This window comes from Gymnogyps californianus, chromosome 20 (genome assembly GCF_018139145.2).
Source record: "Gymnogyps californianus isolate 813 chromosome 20, ASM1813914v2, whole genome shotgun sequence".
Lineage (NCBI taxonomy): Eukaryota > Metazoa > Chordata > Aves > Accipitriformes > Cathartidae > Gymnogyps > Gymnogyps californianus.
In genome coordinates this window covers 365,622-390,373 of record NC_059490.1, presented here as the reverse complement: position 1 = coordinate 390,373, position 24,752 = coordinate 365,622, and the positions used below count along the sequence as shown (strand labels likewise).

General features: G+C 49.4%; 1 protein-coding gene across 1 annotated transcript; it reads left to right on the top strand.

The window, feature by feature from the left end:
• Positions 1-978: 978 nt before the first annotated feature.
• FKBP6 (FKBP prolyl isomerase family member 6 (inactive)) lies at positions 979-21,145 on the top strand. Its single transcript, XM_050909177.1, is given in 9 exon segments — positions 979-1,180; positions 2,500-2,589; positions 3,056-3,061; positions 3,064-3,257; positions 4,555-4,674; positions 5,740-5,934; positions 6,263-6,372; positions 9,410-9,500; positions 21,083-21,145. Coding segments are annotated over 8 exon segments (996 nt in total). The 3' UTR covers positions 9,489-9,500; positions 21,083-21,145.
• The last annotated feature ends 3,607 nt before the right edge of the window (positions 21,146-24,752 follow it).

Here is a 24,752-nt window from a genome sequence, read left to right as displayed (position 1 = left end):
TTTGGAAAAGACCAGAAGGAAACCCAAAGTGTCGCTCCTCCAGCGTGAGGCAAGGCACGCACGTGATTTTGTCTGACTGTGCAAAAAATGGTTTCTTGTATAATTATCCTTGGTTCACAGATGCGTTTGGCTTACGGCCGCCCCAGTGGCTTCCCTCTTGGCATCGCCCAGGGGAAGATGGGGATGAGGAAGCCGCCTCAGCCAGGAGGGTCCAGCTTTGGAGCAACCCTCCAGAGGCCGTGGGGTGGGGGAAGCAGAGACAGAGGTTAAAGGATTAGCCCGAGGCTCCCACCTCAGCCTCACGCTGAAGGCGTTGGGCCTTTGGGCCGCTGTAAACCAGGAGGGTGCAGCACCCGTTCCCCAAGGGGGGCTGGCGGGTGAGGACAGGCCGCGGGGATGCCCCTCCCTTGAAGGGGCCGTTCCTGCACCCACGGGAGCACCCAAGCCGAGGTCCCCCACTCCGCAGGCTCAGCTCAGGGGAGCAGGCCCAGCGCCCGTGGCTGCAGCGCTGGGGCCGCTGCCGGTGCCCCGGGGAGAGAACGCGGCCCGGGCCTGTGAGCAGACACGCCCGGCGGGACCATCCGGGTCTCCCTGAGAGAAACAATGCCCGGAGGAGGCTGCTCTCCCCCGCAGGCCCGGTGGGAACAGCGGGGAGCCGGGACACGGCACCGGCGCCCGGCCCGGGGCGGGAGGAGGAGGAGGCGGCGCAGCCCCGGGCCCCGCCGCGCCCCACAGGCGAGGGCGGGGCGGACTACATCCCCCAGGGTGCACTGCGAAGCCCCGTGACGCCTCCATCGCCCATTGGCCGATAGCTGCGCAGGGGCGTGTCCCTCCCCGAGGGGCGCCGGCGCGTGGCTCTCAAGCAGCGTGTTGGGATGAGGTCGCTCCTCGGAGCGTGATTGGCTGACGGCGCAGCGTGTGGTGGGCGGTGATTGGTGAAGAGGGCGAGGGGCGGGACGAGGGGAGGTGCTCCGCGTGATGGTGGGCCGCGGCGGGGCTGCGGGCGAGGCCGGGCCCGAGGGGAGGCCGCAGCCGGCGGGGCAGGCCCCGGCCGTGTCCCCCTTCCAGTGCCTGGTGCGGGCCCGGGGCCTGCGGGACCTGAGCGGCGATGGAGGGGTGCACAAGGAGGAGCTGCGCCCTGGCACCGGGCAGGCTGTGCCCCCGGCCGCCTCCGTGGCAGGTACTGCCGGGGCTCTGGGGCCTGTGGTGCTGGGCAGGCCGAGGTGCCCGTGCTCCTCCCGTGGGCCGCGGGAGGCCGTGTGGCAGCGGCTGGGCACCCTCCTGTCACAGGGCCGGCCCGGTTCTCACAGCTGCCCCGGGGCTGTGTGTCCTCCGCGCCGTGCCACCAGCCAGGCTCCTGCAATGAGCGCTGCACAGGCTGGCAGCCTGCCTCCCCGGGGGTTTTGGTGCGCTCTGCGGTAACGTTGTGCCCCGCTTCGTGGGTACAAGCCTGCAGGCCCCACTGACCGTCTCCTGAGCAGCTTTATAAGTGGCAATTGTTAAGTTTAATCCGTGGTTAGCAGGACTAAGAAAACCTAAAATCCTTGGAAGCATAGACTGAAGTCAGGGTCTCGTGCTCATCTATGTCATTTACGTCTCGGTGCAAGGTCCTTGCTTTGGTCTGCGTGGCTGGGCCTGAGGTGCGCGCTGGACGAACTGGAGAGGACAGAACCTGTTGTAAAAGATCCCCCGAGCCTCTAATGTTGAGGTGCTTGTGGCTGGCAAATCTGAGTGCTTTGGACTTTAGCGTGAGATCAGAACAAGAACTTAAAAGTGCTTATACAGTAGTGTGTCTTTCTGTTTCAGAGACTGTCTGCTCTCCTTATCAGCATTTTAGCACTTGGGATACTCTGTTTAACTTCTTGTGGCTGACAGATTAAATGAAAGGGCATCTTGACCTTGAGAAAAGCAGGATTTCCAGGTCCCACCTGTGCTCACAGTACAGAGGAGAAGTTTAGAGCTGAAAGTGATTCCTGAAGTGCAAGGGCCTGGTGCCCTGTCAAGGGAAGCTCGTTACAGTGCGTTTTCTCACTGAGTGAGAGCTGGAGTTACGCATACAGCGCCCAGGAGAGTGGTAGAGCTTGGAGGGGTACATTCTCCCTTTGTTTCTCTTTCCAGGGCTCCAGCTTTGGTTAGGAAAGGCTTTGTTATGTATTTCTGCAGATAATTGGGGCATTTTAATTTCTATAGCTGAAGTTTCCAATTCTTAAAAACACAAGATCACATCTCTTAATTAGATAGGGATCAAGACTGTGAAGCAGCTGCTTTATCTGGTGATGATGTTAAAACACTTGGCTACTTGGATGTGACCAGGTTTTTGGTATAAAACACAAGGTGGTTTGTGCTGCCTCTGCTGTTCTACAGCAGAAGGAAAAAAGAAAAGCAGGATAAAAGGGTGGTGTTGCAAAACCAACTCCCAGTGTGCTCCCAATGGTACTGTTACTGGATATGAAATCAAACTCTTGCTTTTCTCCCCACTCCTCACTTTGGGCTGCACAGTGAAGTACTCTGGGTACCTGGAACACTGGGATGAGCCCTTCTGCACAAACTGCTACAGCAAGTCTCCTGGGCTGATGAAACTTGGAAAAGGTAGGTTTGAGCCAAAAAGTCTGTCCTGGGGCTCGGGGTTGTAAAGCCCAGCCCATTAAGACGTGTCAATTTAAATGCTGTTTAGTATCTTTAGGTTATGTGAAACCTTTAAAACTTGTTAATGGAGTCCAAAAGCCTCCTGCTTCACACTGGTGATGGTCAGTCTGGGACTGATCACTCTCTTGACTGTTAGTGGCAGCGGGGGTGCTTGCCGCCTGCCCCGAGGCAGCTGCTGTCTTGGTGTTTTTAAATCAGCTGAGAGGAGCTGTTGCTGTTCACTGTGTGCTTGGTCCCACAGCAGACTGCCTTGATAATCCATAACAGGGGGCAGTTGACCATTGTAGTCGCTGAGGCCTGAGCTACCAAGGATTTTTTTCCTCCAGGCTTTAGGAGAGATTGTTGTTTTGTGTCCAAGGGGGTTTCCATGTTTGCGGTTCTCATGACCTTCCATATCTTGTTGCAACAGACATCACACTGGGGGCCTGGAAATTGGCCTGCTGACGATGAAGAAGGGAGAGGTGGCAAGATTTGTCTTCACGCCGGATTATGCCTATGGGCGGCAGGGCTGTCCTCCTCTCATTCCCCCGAATGCCACAGTCATGTTCGAAGTGGAGGTGCTGGACTTCCTAGACTCCGATGAATCTGACACATTCTTTGAGTTGACTGCTGTGAGTTGCCTTAATAAGGTTTGAGACCTAAGTCTGGAGGCTAAACCTTTGTCATCTTTCCTTCCAGTTGCTGTGGCTCATGCATTACATATGTTTAGGTTAATGCAGGTGCAGTTAGCCAGACCCTGGGCTACTAGCTCTGCTCTGATACAAACACACGCCCTTTAACGCTGCCCCTCCATGCCTTGCTCTGTTTGCACTCTGGTGCAGAGGGAGAAGCTGCGTGCTGCCTTTGTTTGCTCCTGTGTGCTGGAGTCAGTGGAACGACTTCCATTTATTTTTAGCTTTACAAGAAACCTCATGGTTTCACTAGAGGGCACCAGCTTCCAGGAATTTCTCTGAAGGAGCTGTCTGTGAAAATCCTGTTCAGTCGGCAGCCTCCAAGTGCCCCCCCCCAGCCCCCACCCTTTGTCTCTGCCTCTTGGCTGCTCTCCCAAGTGCTCCTTCACTGCTGGCTTTCCTCCCTGGTGAGTTACGGTGTTATTGTTAATCCCCCCTTTTCATGTAAAGGGCTTTGGGCTGTGGTTGTGGGTCAGTGAGTGGGGCACAGGCAGCAGCGCTGGTGGGGGGAGGCCCTCCTCGTTCCCCCCTGCTGCTGCTCAGGCCATGTTTTCCACACGTAGCCCTGCGAGCAAACCACACTTGTTGCAAGAGAGCTTACTCCCCTTCTTGCTAGTTGCCCACCCTTTCTGGCTAACTGACCTCTCTCTGTGAGCTGGTTCAAACTTGCAAACCCAGGAGAAAACCTGTCCCTCGATTTTTTTTTTTTTTTAATTTTTTTTTTTAATCTTTTTTTATTATTGTTGGGGTTTTTTGTTTTGCTGGTTGGTGTCTTGTGTGGGTGTCAGACTGGTCCCGGAGCTGGCCTGAGGCAGCCACCCTAGGTGATGCTGAGCCATTAGGGCAATGGAGCCTTTCAATCAGCTTCACCTTTTGTGCCAGCAGTAGCGTTTGCGTTAACTGTCTGCTCTGTGCTAAGCAGGTGAGAGAGTTGGGCAGGGTTTAAGAACAAATTCCTACTTTTTTCCCTCCCCTGGAGTTCCTTTGGTCCTGGTGAGCTTCCTGCCCTGGTTGGTAGCACTCCTCCCCAGGAGTTACCAGCACAGGAACAGTGGCGTGTTTCAGCCTGGCGAAGGGAAATGCCGTGTGGTGGTGGCCTGGCTGGATGCTGCAGGGGCCTTGGCAACGGCCTGGCTCCTGCTCTGTGAATAGAAGGGGACTGTGCAGGACTCTCCTGTCTGAGCCCTCTGCTTGTTTTCTTTTGTTTGAGCTGAAATTCGGGTATTTCTTTATACAGGAGCAGCAGGATGCGTTTCCGCTACAAAAGGTGTTGAAAGTGGCAGACACGGAGAGAGAATTTGGCAACTACCTCTACCGTAAGCGGCACTTCGAGGGTGCCAAAGACAGATACAAAAGGGTATGACACCAGAAAAAATGTGTTTTCCATTGTGAAAAGCTGTGAAAGCAGTGATTATTAAAGGCTAGCTCACCATAACAAGTACAATTTAGAGATCAAATAACTTCATTATGTTTTCCAGGCATAGTTTGTTATTTAAGAACAGATCTTAGACCCCGCTTTTGTGTGAGCAGCAGTGGTAAACGAAGGAGGAGAGGGCTTGGCAGAAGTAGGCAGAACCCCTTTCCTTCAGGCTTGCTCCCTGTGGGCTCTAGCCGAGAGGGAAGAGTACATCTCGGCGGCTGTGTGAGCCCTGAGCGGTTTGCGTGGCTGACTGCCGAACTGGAGCCTTTCAGGTCAGCTTTTGCTGGGAGATGTTATAATACAGCATGGCCTTGTATTGCAGCAGTGTGCTGATTAATGCTTTGAGAAGGAATCTAGAATCCCTTTGGTCTGGAAACAGGTATCGCTGGCACACTGGGCACTCTAACTTTTATTTTTAGCCTTCCAGTTGGGAATCACAGAAGAGTTGAGGTTGGTAGGAACCTCTGGAGGTTGTCTGGTCCAGCCCCCTGCTGAAGGAAGGTCAGCCGCAGCAGGAGGGTGCCCAGGACTGTGTCCGTTCAGGTTTTGAACTCTCCAGGGATGGAGACTCCACGACCTCTCCAGGCAGGGGAATACTCAGTTCTTCCCAAACTGGAATGTATGTGCCTTTGTTTCAGAGGTAGTGAAGTTTTCTGTGATTTTTCTTCCCTCCATTCAGAGTTGCTTTTTCTAGGTATTTTTGTAACAAAAATAATTTAAATTGCCTTTCTCCCTGTAAGATTTCTCTTCCATCTTTGTCCTTTAAATCTGAGTCCTGGGAGTAATTTGTTTTATTCTGCTACTTTCAAGTTCCTTGATAGGTTCCTAAACCTGTAGTCTTATGGCTGAGCTGGCTAGTCATGCAGTATATTTAGAGTTTTGATTATTATTATTTTTAACTGACCTAGGTGAACAGAAACATGAGTGTAGCTGTCCGAGATGGATTTCTCACTTGCCATAACGGATTTGTTGTGCACTAGTTCTTCTTCCCTGTCTGCTCAGGCGTTCTCCATCCTTGGTCGCAGCCCTTCCAGTGAGGCAGAGCAGTGTCAGATCGATGCTTCCAAGTTGCTGGTGCTCCTGAATCTCTCACTTACTTACCTGAAACTGGAACGTCCTGCCCAGGCTTTGGCATATGGGGAGAAGGCCTTGGAGATTGACCAAAGAAACGCCAAAGCGCTGTTCAGGTGTGGCCAGGTGGGCAAAAATAAATTCCTCTGGTAGCCACATCAAGGGATACCCCGGCCTGACTGACTGTGGAGAGAACCTTGAATGAACCGAGGAGAACCACTAAATTCTGGGCCAGGCCTCCTAAGCTGCTGCAGCAGTCGAGGTGGTTTGTCTGCATCTGACCTTTTGGAAAATCTGGCGCTCTGTAAATCTGTCACACAGATCTTTTCATGGGGGATTCCTGAGCTACCTGGATCTGTCTGAGAGATGTTTGTGGTTGCACATGTTTGAGTCCTGAAGAATGGCAGTGAGTCTATATTTATCTTGCGACACATCTGTCTTTTTTCAATGGCAGGCTTGTCTCTGCATGACAGAATACGAAAAAGCCCGGGATTTCCTGGTCAGAGCTCAGCATATACAGCCATTTAACCACGATATTAACAATGAGCTGAAAAAGTTGGCAAGGTGAGAGAACTCCTTTCCATCCCTGTGGAAGAGAGAGTGCTTTGACAGGCTGGAACACCCACTCAAAAATATTTAAGTGTTTAAAAATACAAAACCCAAAACTATTGGATTAGTAAGTGACTTGGGAAAATGCAGGAGGTTTCTCTTAGCGTGGAGACAGCTGGTTCAAACATTTCGCAGACACAGTGGTTACAGGTGATAGGTGAGAAGCTGAGAGCACCCACTCTTTCCGTACAGTTTCTCTGGGGGGCTGTGTGTGTTACGCTCCTTGTGAGTAGGTAGGTCAGGGTGATGACAGGAGATGGGGGTGCTGAAATGCCTCAAACCCAATGAAATGCAGTAGGCTAGCGCTCAAGCTGATAATATTCTGGATTAATAAGTACAATTTTCATTCCCTTTAAGATGCATTGGTTAATTACAGCAGCTCTTCTGCACTGCAAGTGCTTCAGTGTGCAATGCTACAAATACTAATATTCCTTAAAAGTGAATGTCTTGCTGTCTTGGAGGTAATAAGTGAGCAATCCTGAAGGCAAACTTTCCCTTCACCCGCAGGCTGAGTACAGCACAATCCTGCCAGCTTTAGTCATGCACTAGCCCCACCAAAACATGACTAACGCTAGTCTCTGCCCTCATTCTCTTCTTCCCTTTGAAACTGGCAAAAGCACTAGCTGGTTCCCAAAAGTGTGTGCTCTGCTTCTGGCACTGTTCACAGATGCAGAAGGCGATGCAGTCCCCAGCTTCAGAGATCACAAAGCAGCCCTTGAATACGAACCCTCTTCTTTTGTGTGTCGCTGCTAGGCATTTGCAAAAAGGTTTGTAGGCAGCAGTAACATCTCTTATGAGAGTAGGTGGTGCAGCTGGAAAAGCCAGTCTCGTGGGCTGAGTGCCTTCACCGGGTAATGTTTTGGTAGAGGGCTGCCCTTGCACGTCGGTGTCCTGTATATCCACATCGTCTTTATTAGTCTGTGGTAACACCACATCTTCAAACTTGTTCTGTTACTTCTGAAGTACAAAGAACTTGAAGGCAGTATTAGCTGCTGGTCTGGAAATCTGAAATAAACCACTTCTATTCATCCTGATCTGCCTCTGGGTAGGTAGCTACCAAATTGCTAGGTGAGCACAAGTAGTTATAAATTAGATCTGGGTGGCTGGCTAGCTACTCTTGGAGGCTTGGTATGTGCGTAGTGTCAAAGACCTGTGGTACAGTGCTAGAAGTCCCGATTCTAGAAGCCTCATGTGTTCCCTTAGACTTGTTCGAAATATGTTGGCAGGGAAAAGAGAAATCTTGCTAATAATGTTGAGGTTGTGCTACCAGGAAGCAACAAGGCATTCTGCCTTCGGGGAAGCAGCCGGCAGGCTTGTCGGCTCTGACTCTGGAGATAGCAGCATGTACAGCTAACGCGTCTGTCAGTAAGCTGAGTACGCGTTAAACCACTGTGGTCTCAGAGTTTCTGCCTCGGTGCCAGTTAAAATTGGTGTATTTCTTGTTTTTACTATGACAAAGAGTGGAATTAGTGTAAAATAGATGAAGACAACGTTATCGGGCGTTGTAAATTATGCCGTACCTCAGTCTAGATCGTGTAATGTTGCCAGACTGCCTTGCCTGAGAAAACTCGTAATGTGATCTGGCAAATGCTTCAGAAATGGAATATGAATCAAAATCTTGTTCTTAGAGGCTTTTCACTTCCTTACTGAATACATTTATACTTTACAAAAAGGAATGTTGTGTGTTAATCAACAGCTACCTTTTGCTGTCTAAAACAAAACTTCGAAAAGTATCTGTTTAACAGCTGAACCAGGTTCTTGGCAAAATTCACTTCACTGGAGAACAACAGGCAGAATCCAGGGTGAGGGTTTTGTGGAATGCATGTCCGGTACCAGCTGTAGTGGTCTTGTTGGTGCAAATTCTGCTGCTGGATTTGGCAGTTCTATTGGAAGGCTTGCATAGCATCAAATCCAGAACAAAATGGGGTTGTTCTGATATCGGCATGAACCTGCACCTCCAAATGAGGGGCTCTTGGATTTCCTGCTGTGGTAGGCGTGTGAGCGTGCCATCCACGGTCTAGGTGGGCATCCCTGATCTACTCAGTGTGGACAGTTGTGGCAACATCTGTTTGAGACTTAACAGAAGAGACTTGCTGTGCTGGGATTTCATTGAACGAAACACTTTGAGGTTCGGGACGCAGGGGTGCTGATGGTAGGGGGCTGAGAGAGCATTGGCCAACGTCACACTTGTGCTGTTTCTGATGTGTTGCAACAAAAACCTTTGCTTTTGACCTTTTATGGTAGCAGATGCAGGAAAGCTGACCGTGTGGGCAGCCATTGATCCCTGGGATGGTGCCCAAACTGAGTCACCCTCTGGCTCAGGGATTCCTCACCAGTGAGACCTCATTGCTGGTGAGGTGAGAGCACAGGGTGCAGAGGACGCTGTGCTTGGAGAAGCAGCGATTAAAATGGAGCAGTCTGGGAAGCTTTTGACATGCGAATGTGACACTGGCAGGGAAGTGAGAATGGAGGAGGAAGCATCTGCCCTGTCATCCGCTTAGTCCGGACCCAAATCCCTGCTGTCTCCTACCCATCATCTGCCCAGATGCGGTGTCAATGGTAGATATCCTGGAGTAGGGCACTTGGATGATGTCTCCTGCCGGGTGCTGAAGGAGCTCGCACAGGGAGTGGCACAAATGAGGACACATGAAAGTAGACCCCAGGATACAGGGGGGGTTCCTCTGCGTTGTCACATGCTTGCAAAACTGGTGTAGAAAGCATCTGGCTACCGAAGGTCAAATGATCTACTTGGCTAATAGGCACAGCGAAGCAGAGACCCAAGGCCTGGGGGTGAGACACAGTGTTTCCAGCTCTCCTTCCCTGACACGGCAGAAAGAAGGGCTTGGAAGAGCTGCGTCTTTGCTACCAGCACACTCTTACATTAGGCTAATTTATTTATCTAGAAAAAATAATATATATTTTCTGGTTGTGGTGCTGACGGCTGGGCGGGCAGTCCGCAGCCAGTGATGCAATGCTGTGCTCTACTTTGCAGCTGCTACAAGGACTACATGGAAAAGGAGAAAGAAATGTGCTGCCGAATGTTTGCCCCTCTCAACTCTTCTTCTGGCTGACCAGAAATAAAGGTAATCAAGTTGTGAAAAAGGCTGAGGTCTCCCAAAACCTCTGTCATGTCTGAACTGTTTTCAGGTGGGAAACCTGCTTCTCTTCTGCGTGGGAGGATTTTGGAGGCAAAATGTAAGGTAGCAGGAGTGCATGGAGGGGAAGGGGCAGGATGGTGGGGTGAAACGCTGCTACATCGTTGGCTTGGGGAATCTTTCCTGCAGGCAAGCTGGTGTGGGACAGGAACCTGAAACTGGCAGCACTTGAGTAAGTTTGGTTTTGTTGTTTCCTGTGCTGCTCATCCCAGCTATTCCCTGTCAGAGCCAGGGGGAGAAATAGCTGTGTAGTCTTGTTTCTCTGCCAATTAAAAGAAACAAAAAAAATTGTTCCTGTCAAACTTAAGAATTAGATTTCCTTCTCCCCTCCAGCGCTTCTGTCTGGAGCTGCTGGAATGCCTCACTTCAGAAAAATCTAAATATTTTATTTCTGGGTTTTTTGAAATATTAAAAAACCTGTTTGTATAGAAAATTTCAAGTAGATGTTTTGGACTCTTTAAAGCCTTAAATCTTCTAGCAAAATTGACGGGTTTATAAATGCACAAAGGCTCTTTGATCATTCTTTTTTTGTCAAAACCTTCAGGGGGGTGCAAGGGGGAGTGGAAATCTTTGCTGGTCTCTTGCCTCGGGGTAAACCCTAGGGAAAGAGTTGCAGAAAATGACAGCAGCCTTCTGTCAGAAAGCATCACCAGCTCAGGGCCGTCAGAGTTTGCTGCTGTTCTCTCTCATGCAATACAGGCAGTACCTCTTCTTGTAGAAAATGAGTATTGGCAGCCTTTCCATCAGTAGCAGTGCAAGTGCAGGGTGCAGGTCTGCTATTTTAAGGTTGGCTCTTTTGTCTGTGCTTGTGAGGAAGCTAAGGTAGTATTTGAGGAAGAGGTTTGATTCAATGGCTGCTTCCTAAAGCAACACAACTCTCTTCTGGCTGGACGTGCCTCCCTGCTGTAGTCTTCACCCCTCCTGCCGACCCTGTGCCCTGATCTGAGCTGGGCATGTTGCTCAACTGCCTCGGAGCACAGATTCTTCTGCCCTGGGTTCAGGATGAGACTGATCACATCTGTTCGCAGGTCCCTGCCCCCAGGCAAGTCGCTGTGAAAGGGGATTTAGGACTGACGGGTGGTCTTGCTAGCGTGTGCAGGAAGTCTGTGGCTCTGGACTTGGCAAGGAGGCTCTGATTCTCCACTTGCTGAATTTCAGAGACTTGCAGTTTGGAAGCCTGTTGGACTTGGGTCTTGTGTCTGACAGTAGTTTGTAGCGGTGCCTGACCTGGGAAGCCTCTTGTGTTGACCTGTGCATCGGCTGGCCCTGCTTTGTGGTGGCAACTCTGAATGAACATGGTGATCTGCTGGGTCACCAGACGGGTCCTCCACTGGTAAGATTGTGTGGCCTCTTGTTTCCCAAAAAGCGGCTTGCAGAGATGCTGCTTTCCCCACAGCTGGTATAATGGCACTCAGCTATTGTTGTAAGTAAAACAGTGTCTTCAGTTAGTGGAGAGTGAGGAGTGCAAAGGGGAAGGGAAAAGAGAAACCTCTGCTGGAGGCAAGCTTAAAGATTGGGCTGAACTGTTTGTCAGCCAGAGTTTCTCCACTGACTCCTATGGATGCACATGTATAGCACTTTCCTGGAGTTCTCCCGCCTTACACAGCTGATGGGCAGCTGTCAGTCAAAGAGATTTCTAACCTTCTTTGAAGTTGGTTTTAGTTACAGTACTAAAAATAAACTAAGTCTTCCAGACAAACATAAATCACTGAGACCTACACAAGAATCTACTGTTAATTCATTGCAAGAAAAATCCCTTGTGGGAGGAGGTTCTTGCAGGGCAGGGCCTTGTGCTAGCTGGAGGTCGGTTTGCTGCTGCATCTTGCTTTAAAACTTCATTACATATTCAGAGAGGAGCAAAGCAGTTCCAACTGGAGCTCCTGCTCTCTATCAAAGGCACCGCTAATTAGTCAGGCTTGAGGCAGAACATTCTTTGGTGTTTTCTGACAACTTTGTACAAGTTCAGTTTAGGGTACAAGCTGTACTCGGTCAGTCTGGCAGGCCTGCTTCATCCTTTCTGTCTTAGTGAGTAGATGGCCTGTGAATGCTGCCTGTAGCTCATGTTTAATGATCCAGTGGAATCACAACAGTTACGGAAAACTTTCCTGTATACCAGCTGGCAGGTGCTTGTTAAGCGTTGACCTGACCCGTTGTCCAGCTTACCAGCTAAATGACTCAGAGCTGTAGCTGTGGCATTTTCTCCTTCCTGAAACACTGCTGCATCCATGCCGCTGCTTCAGAGCTCCTTCCCAGGTGGGTTTGCAATACCTTTTGGTGAGTTCTGCAGCAGTTGCTCTGTTACAGAGACAAATGCTTCATTTCTCTGTACTGAATAATCCAGGGCTGCGTTTTATGTTTTGCATAATGACACTCAAACCCAGACACACTTGAGTATCTTTGTTCTGCCTGGTATTTCTGTATCCCTCTCACTGTAGAGTCCAGTTCTTCCAATTGCCACAAACAACATCTTGCTTGGAACATGCTTTCTTCCTTTTTAACAGAGTTTCAGGTCAGAATAAATCTTCTCTTTGGTGAAATGCAAGGCCACTTGTGATGCTTCCTGGAGGAATTCAGAAATACTCAGAGGGAGAAACAGAAGCACAAGCACTTTCTTAAATCCGTCCTGCTGCAGTTCCTTGCAAACGCAGTGGCTTGGGTCTCGTGCTTGTCCCTCTTTGGGTCTGGGTTATTTGCCTGCCTCTGTACGCTTTGTGTCATGCAGATGTGTTGAGCCAGGTTACCTGGGATGTGCATAGCTGAAAGTCCTCCTCAGTGTCCCCTAAACTGCAGGATGGATGGGCTGAGGACCGCTGGCTTATTGGAGCTTTTTGTTCCTTCTTGTTTGAAAGACCCGGCAGAAAAAAAAAAGGAATTTCTTACCACTGTATTGCTGTGGTCCTTCATGATGAGAGAACTTAATCATGAGGAGTGGGGACAAATTCCCTAGAAATGTCTGGATTCTAGTAGAGGGTCCTTGGTGATCGTTTTCATCCCAGAAAGATGAGCTTCTTTTTATTATGGGTGGGCCAAAGTTGAAAGCTTGCCTCTAATGTGTATCTCACCTCAATACACAGGAGAAGTGGTCTCAGTAGTTGAGAGCACACAGGGAAGTGTTCCAGTGAAAACAAACAATGCTGAAATTATGGCAGGAAACTATGACTCTGAGGTCAAACTTGAGATTGCTACGAATAGCAGGGTCTAGCAATTCTGAAGCCATTAATTGGTGAGAATTGGCTGCAGAACTGGGGCTGTGTCACCAGGTAGAAGTGACTATAATTGGGCTTAAAATCAGCAGCAGTTGCCAGTTAAACTGACCTAATAAGCTGAGAGAGACTTGCAAATAAACTGAGAGGTATGTGCATAACACAGTCAAAACTCCTGCCTTGGGAAGGCTCCAGACTTTGAGTAAACAGCAGCTTGCTCCTTCTCCTCCTGCTCTCCCTTATTACTGAGCAGATCTAAAATGCGCCTCCTGCTGATGCCGTCCCTACCCACTGTGTAAAGCCGAACAACAGAGAACCGGCAATTTCACTTCTCCTTTAGAATATGCAAATTATTGTACCGCTGAGATGTCCTGTGCTGCGAAGGAAATTGTTAAGTATCTGCTTTATGCTGAGCATTGCTGGAGCGAGTGGGAAGGCTTGAAGGATGACTTAATTAAGCATTCTCCTTGCTAAGCAGAGAAAGGAGAAAATCTTTAATAAGGTTGTTGGGTTGGTTTTGGGTTTTTTTGTTTTGTTTTGTTTTCCCTCCAGCTCTCTCCTCTTCTAGCATCTTTCTTTTTTTCAGAGGAGTTCTGCAGTTCTTGCCTGCGGTAGTACCTGTAATACCTTTCTGGAAGATTGGTGGGCTCTGGTCTCTTCTAGAAACTGTCAGTGGAGAAATGACTGCACCACCTCTGCTTAGGGATGCCATGACGTGCGTGCTTCCCGGTCAGGTGTACTGGACATGGATCCCTCGTTTGAATGCACTAGGGGTGGCTTTGCCCAGACCGGGAGGTCCGGCCTGGGCTTAGAAGTGAAAAGATGATGTGAAATGGAAAGGAGGGAGACCCATGCAATATAGTTCAGTGCCCTGCCGTGCCTGTCCTCCAAGGCTTCGGTGAAGTGATGGTTCTCCAGCCTCATCAGAGGCCTGCCTTGGGGCCCAGCCCAGGGCCATCCTCTCTAAGACTTAGCGGGTGTCTAAAGCCTGGCGTTCCCCTTTGCGTTCTCAAATGTGAAGCTCCGAGGTGAGGTAGGAGCGGGTTCCTGGCTGCGCTTCTCCTCAAGCTCCTGTCTGCCTGCCTGAGGCCACCCAGCACACTTGCCCTGGAAGGGACAGGCTGAGCCCCCAGTGAATACCCCTGTCCGGGCTTTTATTTCTCAGAGCTTTTGCCAGCAGCTGGAAGATAAAATATGCTGCTGTTACAAATCAGTAGAGAGTGAAAAAGATGCTGGGCTCTCTTCATTCCCATGATAATACTTGGTTTATCATGCAGGTAGAGTTTAAAGAGAATGATCTATGTGTAGGATGTGAATTTCTTTATGAAGAAAGTTTTAGTTTTGCAGAGCACTCAGAGTTACTGGCCTTCACTTCCAGCGGTAAGGAGATGCATCGTTATTTTAAGGTTTTCTCTGAAGTATCATTTTTAAAGTCTCCTTTCTCCACCCCTCGTGTTTCAGTTGTGATAAGCTATATGAAGTGTAAGTAAAAATATTTTGTTACCTTGATGGGTAAAAAGGCAAATTGGATAAACCTACACCCAAGTAGGTAGTGACCAAACCGATTTTGGATGGGAGCCTGCTGCAGGTGCCTGTGACTCTCACGCCTGGGATCAGGTTGCAGCTTAGCTGTGCTGGTAGCTGAGGCACAGAAGTCCCCAGTGCTGCTTTTGGTCCTTGTGGCATTAGACGGTGGTAAGCAGCTCTCCCCGGGCTCTTGGCAACCCAGGCAGAACTGGCATGCCTGGCCACCGGTCCTGCTGATCTGGGGTGCTCCAGACTTTCTCTCTGAACTAGCAGAAGAAATGTCTTTATCCTGTCTGTTTCTCTTAGTCTTAAATATGGGGATTCTAAAAGATTGTGCCTTACACAGCAAAACAAAGGGCCCTTTTCCATACTTTACTGTTGTGTGCTTGTTCTTCTAGTCTGGTTTCTCAAAGGAGTGTTGAGTGTAGGGAACTGTAACCATGCCTCTATGAAGAATCACGCATTCTCTTGGGCTTGGAGGACATTGCCACCTCCAAAGAGCGAAGGATGTTTTTCACTGCCTGCTTATTTCAGTGACGTCTCATCCTGAGCAGACACGCTCAGTGATCTAAATCACTGCGCATGGACGTGGGCCAGCTGTGGCCTGGCTGCTGTACCCGCGTACCCTACCCACGCTGGGGTCAGTGTCACTGAGCGTGGGTGTCCCTGTGTCTCACTGCACTGAGGACTCTGCTACCAGGACGAGGCGTCAGAGCCTGTGGCAGCAGAGGAGAGGGGAGCTGAGCACAGCAGAAGGTAACTTCAGCACACAGTTGGGAAGAAAAAAAATTTCAGATGATGGTGGTGCGAACCCTGCTGGCTGATTTTTTGGGGGGCCTTCCATGTTTTTTGGGTTTGTTTTTTTTTTTTCTTCTCCTTATTCCACAGTCTCCACTTTGTTCAAATGAAACTGCAAACTTTTAATGACCTGATACCCTAGGCTTCAGGTAAGATGCTCTCCTGATTACGAGAGGGTGCTGGTCAGGGTCTTGTGAGACCTGCCAGCTTTCCGCTCCAGCAGAGTGAGTGGTGAAACACTGACAAACTTTGGAAGAGTTTAAAATGCTATAAGTGGGCGTTGTAGTAGCTGTGTTGATACAGGGACAGCTGAGGTTAACAAAATAAGTGCTAAATGCCCTCAAAAGTGTTCATTGTGGTTTTGGGAAATACTCCTCTGCTTGTGAGCTGCCAAGCATCGTTCGCCAAGTGCAGCCCCACAGTGGGGTGTCCTTTCCATCAGCAGCGACACGGAGCAGCTGACAGGGGATCGGGGGCTACCTCACTGCCGGAACAGCACCAGGGCATTGCTTGCTGTGTCTGACATAGTGGTAACAGAACTTTGCAAAAAGACAATGTTTGTGGTTGTCAGCACTGAGAGGCAGGAGCTGCTAACGAGGGCTTCAGATTTGGGGAATGTTGCTTTCAGAAAGGCTTTTTGCTTGAGATGCAGGGAGTGTCTTGGCCCAGCTGGGAGTTGGTTTGCAGAACTGCGGAGTTATTTCCAGTCTGGGTAGACATGACCTTCATGTGCCTCTCCCACTACCCACCCTGCTTTATCAGGGACCTGTTGATTTGACAGAATGCTGAGCATTATTGACATGAAAGTTATCTGAGCTCTTAAAGGACTGGGAGCTGCTGTAAGGATCAGTTTCAGCCCAGACTTGCTGGATGAAGTCCTTTCTGAGTCAGAAGTGTGTGTTGAAGAGTTCATCCCTTCTTTCACCTTCCCATAATTGTCCCTCTTGTGAGACCTCTTGCTCTCTGAACAAGTTGTTTTGTTGCTCTGTCTGGGTGCTGTTTTAAGGGACTTTTTTTAGAAATGCTTGGGAAAGAGCTCCGCTTTCTGTTTTTCCTTTTTGCTTTAGGTATCCTTGTCCTATCACAGATCTGAGCAGACTTGACAGATCCTTCTTCCATCACCTCAGGTTCAGGATGGTAGTGCATGTCATCAGCATTCAGGGTCTTTGGAGTCGAGACTTGTTAAAGATCTCTGGAGAATTCATCCTGCCACTGAGCTGCCTGTCTAGCATACAGGCAGTGCTTGAAACTCGCTGTGGATCCTTTGCAGAGCTGAGGAACATGACAAATTGACTTGCAAAAAAAAAAAAAAAAATCCTGAGGAAAAAGCGTGTAAGCGCAGATCTTCAGATGGCAATGGAAGTTCATATAGCTTGGTTAGATAAACGAGGAGTAGCGCATCTGCTCCTTGCACCTTCACCTGTGAATGTGGACGTCTGGTGCACCTGTAATGGGGTACTCAGAGCCTGCTCAAGCCTTCAGATGCAGGGAGTCCCTGAGTGTGTGTGCTCGTCTGCTACCGCGCTCTGAAGATAGGCTTCACAGCCGTCTTGGCCATAAAGTGAGTCCACTTCAAGCACTAACAGCTGGGCATCCCCACACGACACGTTAGAGAGAGAAATGAGGGTATGGCTGACTGCAGAATCACTTCCGTAGATAGCAGATGAGTGGTACCCTAATTAGGTAATTTTCTGGAGGCACGTCGCACGCTCAGAGACGGGCTCCCTGGGATGGCGATACGTCGTGTTCCCTCTAGTAATTGTCCAGATAAAGCCATGATAGCCTGGCGTTGTAAATACCTGTTTCTTCTCCTCCTATCAGGGTGAGTTGCCCAGCACATCTTGTTATCGGCTAGCTGATAGCACCCTAGCTGTCGCTGGGCTTTCTTCTTGCCATTCAGGAGAGCTGCAGCCTGTCAGTAACCTCTCGTGGGGTCCTTGTGGTGCATTTCAGAAGGACCTTGTTCACCTCCCAGTAGCGGTGGTTTTTCTCCAGGCTGTCATTCCAGAGTGGCAGTTCCTTTTGGACTTGTTGGGGTTTGAGTGAAGAGCACTTCTCGGGCAATTGCCGTTCAAGAAGGCTTTAGCTCCTTTGCTGATCTATGCTCCAAATGTGTGCACGTAACATCTACTTTTCCAGCGTGCTCATGTGGAGCTGTGGTGTAAGATGCGCTGTATCCTTCTGACTAGCAAGTCAAAACTTTCCTTCCTTTCTTCTCCATGGTCAGTGAGAATCCTATTTAGATTTGAACAGAAGTGTTGAAAAGAAGGCCTTCTGTCTCCCATAACAGACGTGTGGAGGCTACATTTCTCTGAATGTCCTTTAAAGGCACTTCTTTGGGATGTAAAAGCCAGGCCAGCCTTCCAGGCTGCCCTCCACGAAGCTGATGACTTGATTACTTCTCTTGAGGAGTGCTCTTCTCGCTGAGGGTTATCTCAGTGCAGCCCTGTTGGGAGCTGCTGCTTCAAAGCATGGGTGTAACGAGGGCTGAACTGGCAGGAGCTACGCTTTAAGTACACGCTTCTTACTTTCCAGTTTCCTCATGCTTTGATGAAAATTTTGTCTGCTGTGTTTGGTGCCTACATGACACTTCCCCGCAGCCCTGCTAGAGATGGAGGCAGGAAAGGGGGAGCTGGGGAAGAGGCAGCAACAGTTCTTTATGCAATAAAGCAGCTTAAACAAATTTTAAAGCCTTAGTTAAACATTAACTGTTAATTATGGCTTTAATGCAGAGTAAAGGTGACTGTGATTATAAATGACCTGTGACCTGGCGTGTTGCTTACTGTAAATTGATGATCAACTGCCTTGTCTTTCTGAAGGATGAATTAAAATAGCTGGTACCAACAGACTTCTGCCTGAACTTCAAAGCGAGCATGTGCCTTGCTGGTTTTCGTGGCTGAGCTGCTGCCAACCTGCTGTTAAGTGAAGGAAACAAATACTGGAGCAGAGTCCTGGTAGGAGCGCGCTGTTCTCCTACGTGCAGGAGCAGCAAACGCTTTGAATGCGGTCCAACTCTGCGTCTTCAGGGCCGTGTGTTTCCCCTCCACTTCTCTTTTGATTGTGTAGCCATTAGGTGGAAATGAAAGAGATGAACTGATCAAACACTCCTTGAAATGGCTTTAGGGTTTCAGTTTGAATATTTTTTTAATTAGATCCATGTAAGACTTTATTACTTCAAATAGCAGCTGTGAAACCAGAAGACTCACAGTTTGATCCTTTGTTTCTACGGTGCACAAGAAGTCTCAGTAGCTGTAGGTTTTATACCCAGCTAGACACCCCAAACCACAACTAACAGCCAGTGGAAACATCAAGTGATTATCTTTTAAATATGCCTGTCAGGGACAGGTAAAAGGAAGTGCTGTGTGGGGATAATATTAGACTGACAAGTAGCAGAGTAGAGGTCGGTTGCATTTTAGCAGGAGCAAAGATGCTTTTCCTCTAATAACACACAGAACACTGTAGCACATCAAGCGTAATGATTTTTTTCCACTGTAGAAACCTTTCTTTCATTGTCCTAGTTGCTAGAACTTTATGCTGTGAACTGGAGAAATGATTAAACATTTCTCTCTCTGATTCATTTTCAAAGAGAAGAGATCAGCTGAAGTGTCCTCCAGTAGTTTTCCTTCTTTAGAAACTTCCTCTCCCCCTTCTCCTGGTCGGAGTTGACACTAGAAAGCGCTGCCAGCCTGAAGCTGACTGTGGCTATCTTGCGTTACAACGAACCTCGTTAACCCCCAGTTTTGGAAGGTTTGGCAATAAAAGGTGGCCTGTTAAATGAGACGGTAAGATGGGATTTCCTGAGTCTGGGGGAACCAGGACAGTGACTCTGCACTGACTTGTTACTGTGAATCCTAGTTTGTGCTAGGCTAGAAGTCTTTACTCGTGTGTTTCTGGCAATCTTGAAAGTTGCTCGACTGTTTTGTGCATTTATTACCCCAAACTTTAAATTGGGGGCAGCCCTTAAGAGAGGCACGTTGTCCTGATTCAGACTCATAGTTTTCTGGCAGAGTGGCATTTGAGTCACGGGTTTCGTGTGGCTCTGAGCATACAGACTGACTAAAACCCGGCTTCTTCACGGTTGTCGGAGGAAGATGAGTAATCTGGTCGACCTCATAGCTAACCCTGCTCTGAGCAGGAGGTTGGACTAGAGACCTACTGATGTTCCTTGCAGCTCTAATTATCCTGTGGTGCTTTTCAAGGATATATAATGAATGAGGTGTGGATTTTGAGCATCATGTGATGCTTCATCTTCTCATCCTTTAGTCTGTAAAGCGTCTGTTTTCCGCACTGCTTTTTTTGCCTTCTGGTTAGCAGTCTGTAAGTCGATATCCTCTAAGGAGCAGGCTTCCCCATTTTGCTACTAGTAATTTGATTTACATTTGCAGAGGTCGCCACTGCAGCCGAGCTGGCTGAGCAAGCTGTAGTGGCTACGGCTGCTGGAAGAGTATCAAAAATTGGTTTGGGCTCCCGGTATTCTTGAGCTGAGAGAAGATAGGGCATCTTTTGAATGTACTTCCTTTGATCCTCAGAACTTCTGTAGGAGACAGATAATGGGTTATCTTGTAGAAAGGTTTCCAAGGATTTTTCTGATTTCCCCCCCACCTTCTGCTGTTCATCCTAAGGGTGACGGAGGGACGAGGCCGACTTCAGCGGTGTTTTGGTACCATCTGCACCCTGACAAATCAGGGAAATACTCACCCTCTGTATCAGTATTCCTCCGTGAGTATCTCAGAGGTGCCAGTTGCAGCAACATCCTGAGCAGCGGGATGTTGAAACATGTTCACAGGCACATCGGAAAGCAGCGTGAATGTGTGTGCTGAGTGTATTTTATCCCAGGTGCTTAGTGGCTTTGGGGACAAGAGGGAACTCCGCGTTATGCTTGCGTGCACCACGCCTCCCCTGCAGATCTTGCAGTGTTAGACCAGCACTTGAAAACCAACTCAAACAGCTTGCAAGGGCCAGGGAGGAGAAGGTGCTGGTTCTGTCTGCAGGTGGAGAGGCAGAGGGAAAGCACGGTTGGGAGAGGCACTGAAGGAGCAGGCGAGCTTTTGGCAGCAAGGTCAGTGTAGCAATGTAGACGGTGAGGCAGGTGATCCGAGTCCTGATCAGTGACCCAAGAGGTTCCCCTTTGAAATACTGGGGGGGGCGGAAATAATCACAGCTTAGAAACAGTTCTGGTTTATATCCAGAGAAAACTGACCCTGCACCTAGATACTGGTTTCCTTCTGGTGAAGCCCTCATGACCCTAAAGAGGGGGAGGGATGGGGTGGGGGCTGCAGATGAGAGAAAGAAGCTTCGCTGGGCACAGAATCTGTCACCTTCTCAGTGTGTGCCAGGACTCCAAGGCTGGTGTGGATGCAACTGCAAGTGGGAGTGATGGGGCAGGGGGAGCTAACCAAGAGCAAACTGCTGGGAGCGCGTTGCGACCGCTGCCGGTGCCGCAGTGGCGTTGCCAGGCCTCTCGGTGGTCGTGCCCTACAAACAGGAAGGGCGTGTGGGCGAGGGGGGAAGATGGGAGCAAGTAAATATGGTGAGAAGCAATAGAAATCTCGGATGAGGAGGATGGTGGGTCTTCTAGGAGACACAGGACTATCTCCCAAAGGCAAAGAGTAAGTATCCAGGCACCGGGTTTCCCAGAACAGGGTTGGAAAAGCACGAGGGATGGGTAGCGTGGACGACCCCGTACAGGAAGGGAGGTGGCCTGAAGGGTGTTCTCAGGTTTTCTCTGAGGTGGACTTGCTAGTTTTGAGTTCTTGTCACTTAATACTCAGTTTTCTCCAAGTCCTGTGCAAGGAAATTGAATGAATTTTATAGGGATTTCACTGCGCCCGTTCCACTCGTGCTGATCCACAAAGTTCTGGGTGTTTCTTTCGGGGCCACTGTAGATGTGTGCTAGTAACGATTGACCATTTAATGCTAAAATGGAATAAAATGTACAGGTGATCCCTGTGGGACAGTGACTGTGGTATTTTGTTATCCTAGGACCTCGCCAGCTGACGAAAAGAGCGGTTCTTGGAGAGGAAGGAGACCTACCTCTGGGCACACGGAGATCTCAGCGTCACGTCTATGTGTTGGGAAAAGGGGCAAGAGCACCGTCTTGTTTTGAGAGTGTGAAGTGGAGCTTCTGTGTTTATATACAACCTGATTTTCCTGAAGTTGGTTTTGTTTGCTGTATTCTGAGGCTGTTTCCAGAAGAACCAAGTCCTGCTGTAGGAGCGAGGAAGGCGTTCCCTCTCTTCTCCCCTGCACACTCTTTGAAGAAAAGTCTTTCCTGACATCCTACCTCTTGCAGGTTCTGGGCTGCTTTTAGGGAATCTGTAAATGGGAGTAGGATGCCATGAAGTTTTGTATTGTTTATACAGGTTGTTCTTTAAAAAATTATGTTTGATATTTTTGTTCTGAGAAAATAAACCAACCTGAGAACTAATGCTGGCAGGACTTGTGCCAACTTATTGTGCAAGAGCAATTAATGTCTCTCTTTCAGTGCAAGGAGCTGGAATTTGGAAACAGGGCCTGGTTTGTTGCTGTATAGCTAGCTCCCTTCTTGGGCAACAGCATGTTATGCTCTTTGTTTTGGCTGAATGTTCCTGTGAATGTTGATACTAAATTTCAAATTACTTAAGAATACCAGCTTTATCCCCTACAAATATTGCTGACTCCTCTAGCTTCGATCAGGTTGGTTTCCTTTTGGAGCAAAATCCGCTGTGTACTCCCCGTGTCTCTCTGAACGTAGGCCTTTGCGGTGTGGCTGAGATTTAATAAATGCGAAATCAAATGCTTCTTCGTGAGACGGTGGCAGGTAAACGCAAAACTAGCAAGAAGCCATGGAGGAGGAGGAGGAACCTTGTAACACGAAACAATGTTTTCATGGTATTTGTCCTGCCCGTGTTTGACTAGGATGGATAGTGTCTTCTAAACATGATTCAGTGCCTTGTTGTTGACTTGCCGGGCAGGGAGGGTTGCCTGTGGTCACTGTGCAATCCAAGGTGGCCCCTTGCCAGGAGAGAAATGTCTGAAGTGTTCTTGTTCTGCCAGCGTCTTTATGGCTTTTGGATTCCTTACCACCACGCTCTGATGCTGTCTTAAAATAAAATGCCCTCTTGGTAGGATGTCCCAAAGAGGAGGGGAAAAAGAAAAGGTTAGGAAAGCTTTGGGTTGACAGCACCTTGCAAGCACACTTCTGGACCCTGCTGCTTGTCTACTTGTTCTGGTCCTCTGTGCTTTTGGAGAAAGGACATCTTGGTCTCCGAGAGGAGGTCAAATCCTGCTGTGCTGCTTAGTTTGAAGAAGAGAGACCTAAAGGGAGTGCAGGGTTTGGGTTTTGTTGTCTGTCCCCTAAGAACAATCCAGTGATTAGTTTTTTCCCCGAAGACTCCAGGAGCCTTCGTGATGATCAGAAAGGAAGAAATGGAGTTCTGTGATACTAATTCTCTTAATCATACGCTGCGATGCTTTGTCCTGATGAATAGCATGCAGCGATAATACGCGCCTGAAAAGCAAGTGTTGCGTGGAAGGTTGTTGGCAAGACTTTTAACTGAGCTGGGCCGGCAACTCAAATCGCTCGCTCTGATTAAAAGATCACAAGCCTGGGCTCTGGCTTGTCCAACGGCTGGCTTCTTGGGTTTGGACTTCCACAGCCACTGCGGCCAGGGCTTCCCAGCTGTCCTCCTGTCACAGGCTGCCCTGTCCCCTCTGCTTGGCGTTGCTCTTTCCCAGGAGGGTGTCAAAGCTGTCCCCCCATCCATCCCCCGTGGGCTGGCTGTACGGGGAGGGGGATGTCTTGCCGAGTCCTTTTTCCTGGGTCGACACTAGATGGCAATGCCTCCCTCGTAATGCCTTGCCAAAGGCGAGTGGTTCAGGGGTCTGTTTGTGATGGGCTTTAAATCTGGATATTGGTCTTTTTCTGTACAAATTGTTCCGATAGCTTCCTTTGATCGGAAACTGATGCCTCTTCCCTACAAGAAGTGGAGAACTTCGTGCTTCCTGACTGTTGGGATAAGATAGGTCTGAAGACACAAATGTGGCCGAGTTTTTTCCAGCAGGAGACAGCTGTGCCTTTCCCGGAGCTTCCTCAGCCTCTGCGCTGACGTGGGCCGTGCTGGCGTTTCTCTGACAGCCTCTGGGCGCTCGGGTTGAGCGAGCACGGGCAGCTGGATCTGCAAATGGAAACTTGGCGCGTTCGTGTCCATCGATGACCTTGCAAAGGCAGGGCCTTCTGCTCTCCAAACCGTAGGGACAAAACTCATTGTGGAAGGCGTCGCGCCTGCTAAATCTGAAACGTAGAAATATGTCGGTGGGGTGGCTCGCTGTGGCACGGTAAGGAGCTTTGCAAGTCTCTGGAAGGTCGGCTCCCATCGTCAGCTGCCCGCTGCCAGCGGCGCATGCTGCAGGAACGGCAACCACCCTTCCCTGAGCTGTTGCCCAGCCCAGGCCGGTAACTTGTATTTGACCTAGAGTCTGTCTCCAGGTTGATGGCCAGAGTTTACTGCTGTATGAGAGACTTCCCGTGGTTAACTAGACTTTGCTGAAGTGCATTTTTCCATTTTTCTTTACCAAATAATGGCCAAAAATTACTTTCCTGATTTTATTTTTTTTATTATTAAAGGAAGAAATGCAAACTTTCAGCCTCGGGGCAAAATCAAAGATATGTTTGGATCTTGACTTGGCATTAAAACAGAAATACAAGTCCTTGAGCAAAACAGACAAAAATCTGTAGAGAGAATAACACTTTCTGATTGTTAATCAAAAAATGCAGGCCTTTGAGAAGTTTGCTACTGGAATTTTTATTTTTGGCCAAAAAGCCTCTTCCCCCCCCTCCCCGCCCTTAAATAGTTTGACAAACATCTTCAGCCTGTTCCCTGGAGAAACTGTTCCAAAGGTTGGTTACAGCTCAAAAGTGGTCTTGTATTTCCAGTTTGGGTTTATCAAATGTCAACTTGCAGCTCCCGAGCTTTGCCGAGCATTTGCTCAATTAGAATTTTATCTGATATCATACGATGTTTTCCCAGCGTGCGTGTTTAACCAAAACCTGAGCTGTTGCGTACCCTCAACCCATCCATTCTGCTACTTGGGCTGCAAGACAAAGAGAAAGCCTATGTGAGGTGTGAATCACAACCCCTGGGTGTCACCTATGGGTGCTCCTGTGTGTCACCCGTGGGTCAGGTCTCCCAGCTTGTTACCCCCCTCTTGCAGCCCTCCTCCCTGCCGGCAAGCCCCCCAAGGCATACGGCGAGGGCAACGAGACCCCGCTCGGTGCCTGTCCGCTCCGGTGGCAGCTGATGCAGAAACCCTGGAGAGCATTGATGGGTGTTGATGTCCCCACCATGTGCTCTGCTGGGGGTGAGGGTGGGCTGAGATTGCCGGCAGGTAACCAAAACACGTGGGACGGCAGAGCTAAGGATGGGGTGGGATGTCCAGGGCACACTGGAACCCCTCGGCGGGGATGGGGATGCTGGAAGGTGCTCCAGGTTTTGGCACCTCCTGTTACAGTCTGAGCTCAGCCCTGCGGGCTGGCCACAGGTTTCTTCCCCCGGCACAGGGTGTTGGGGTGGGAGACGCAGCTCCCACCCCTCTAAACCTTCATGCGATGTGTGGGGCAGCCGAGCCTGGGCTGGTCCCATCAGCTCAGCCTGGGTGGGTGGCTCAGCACCCT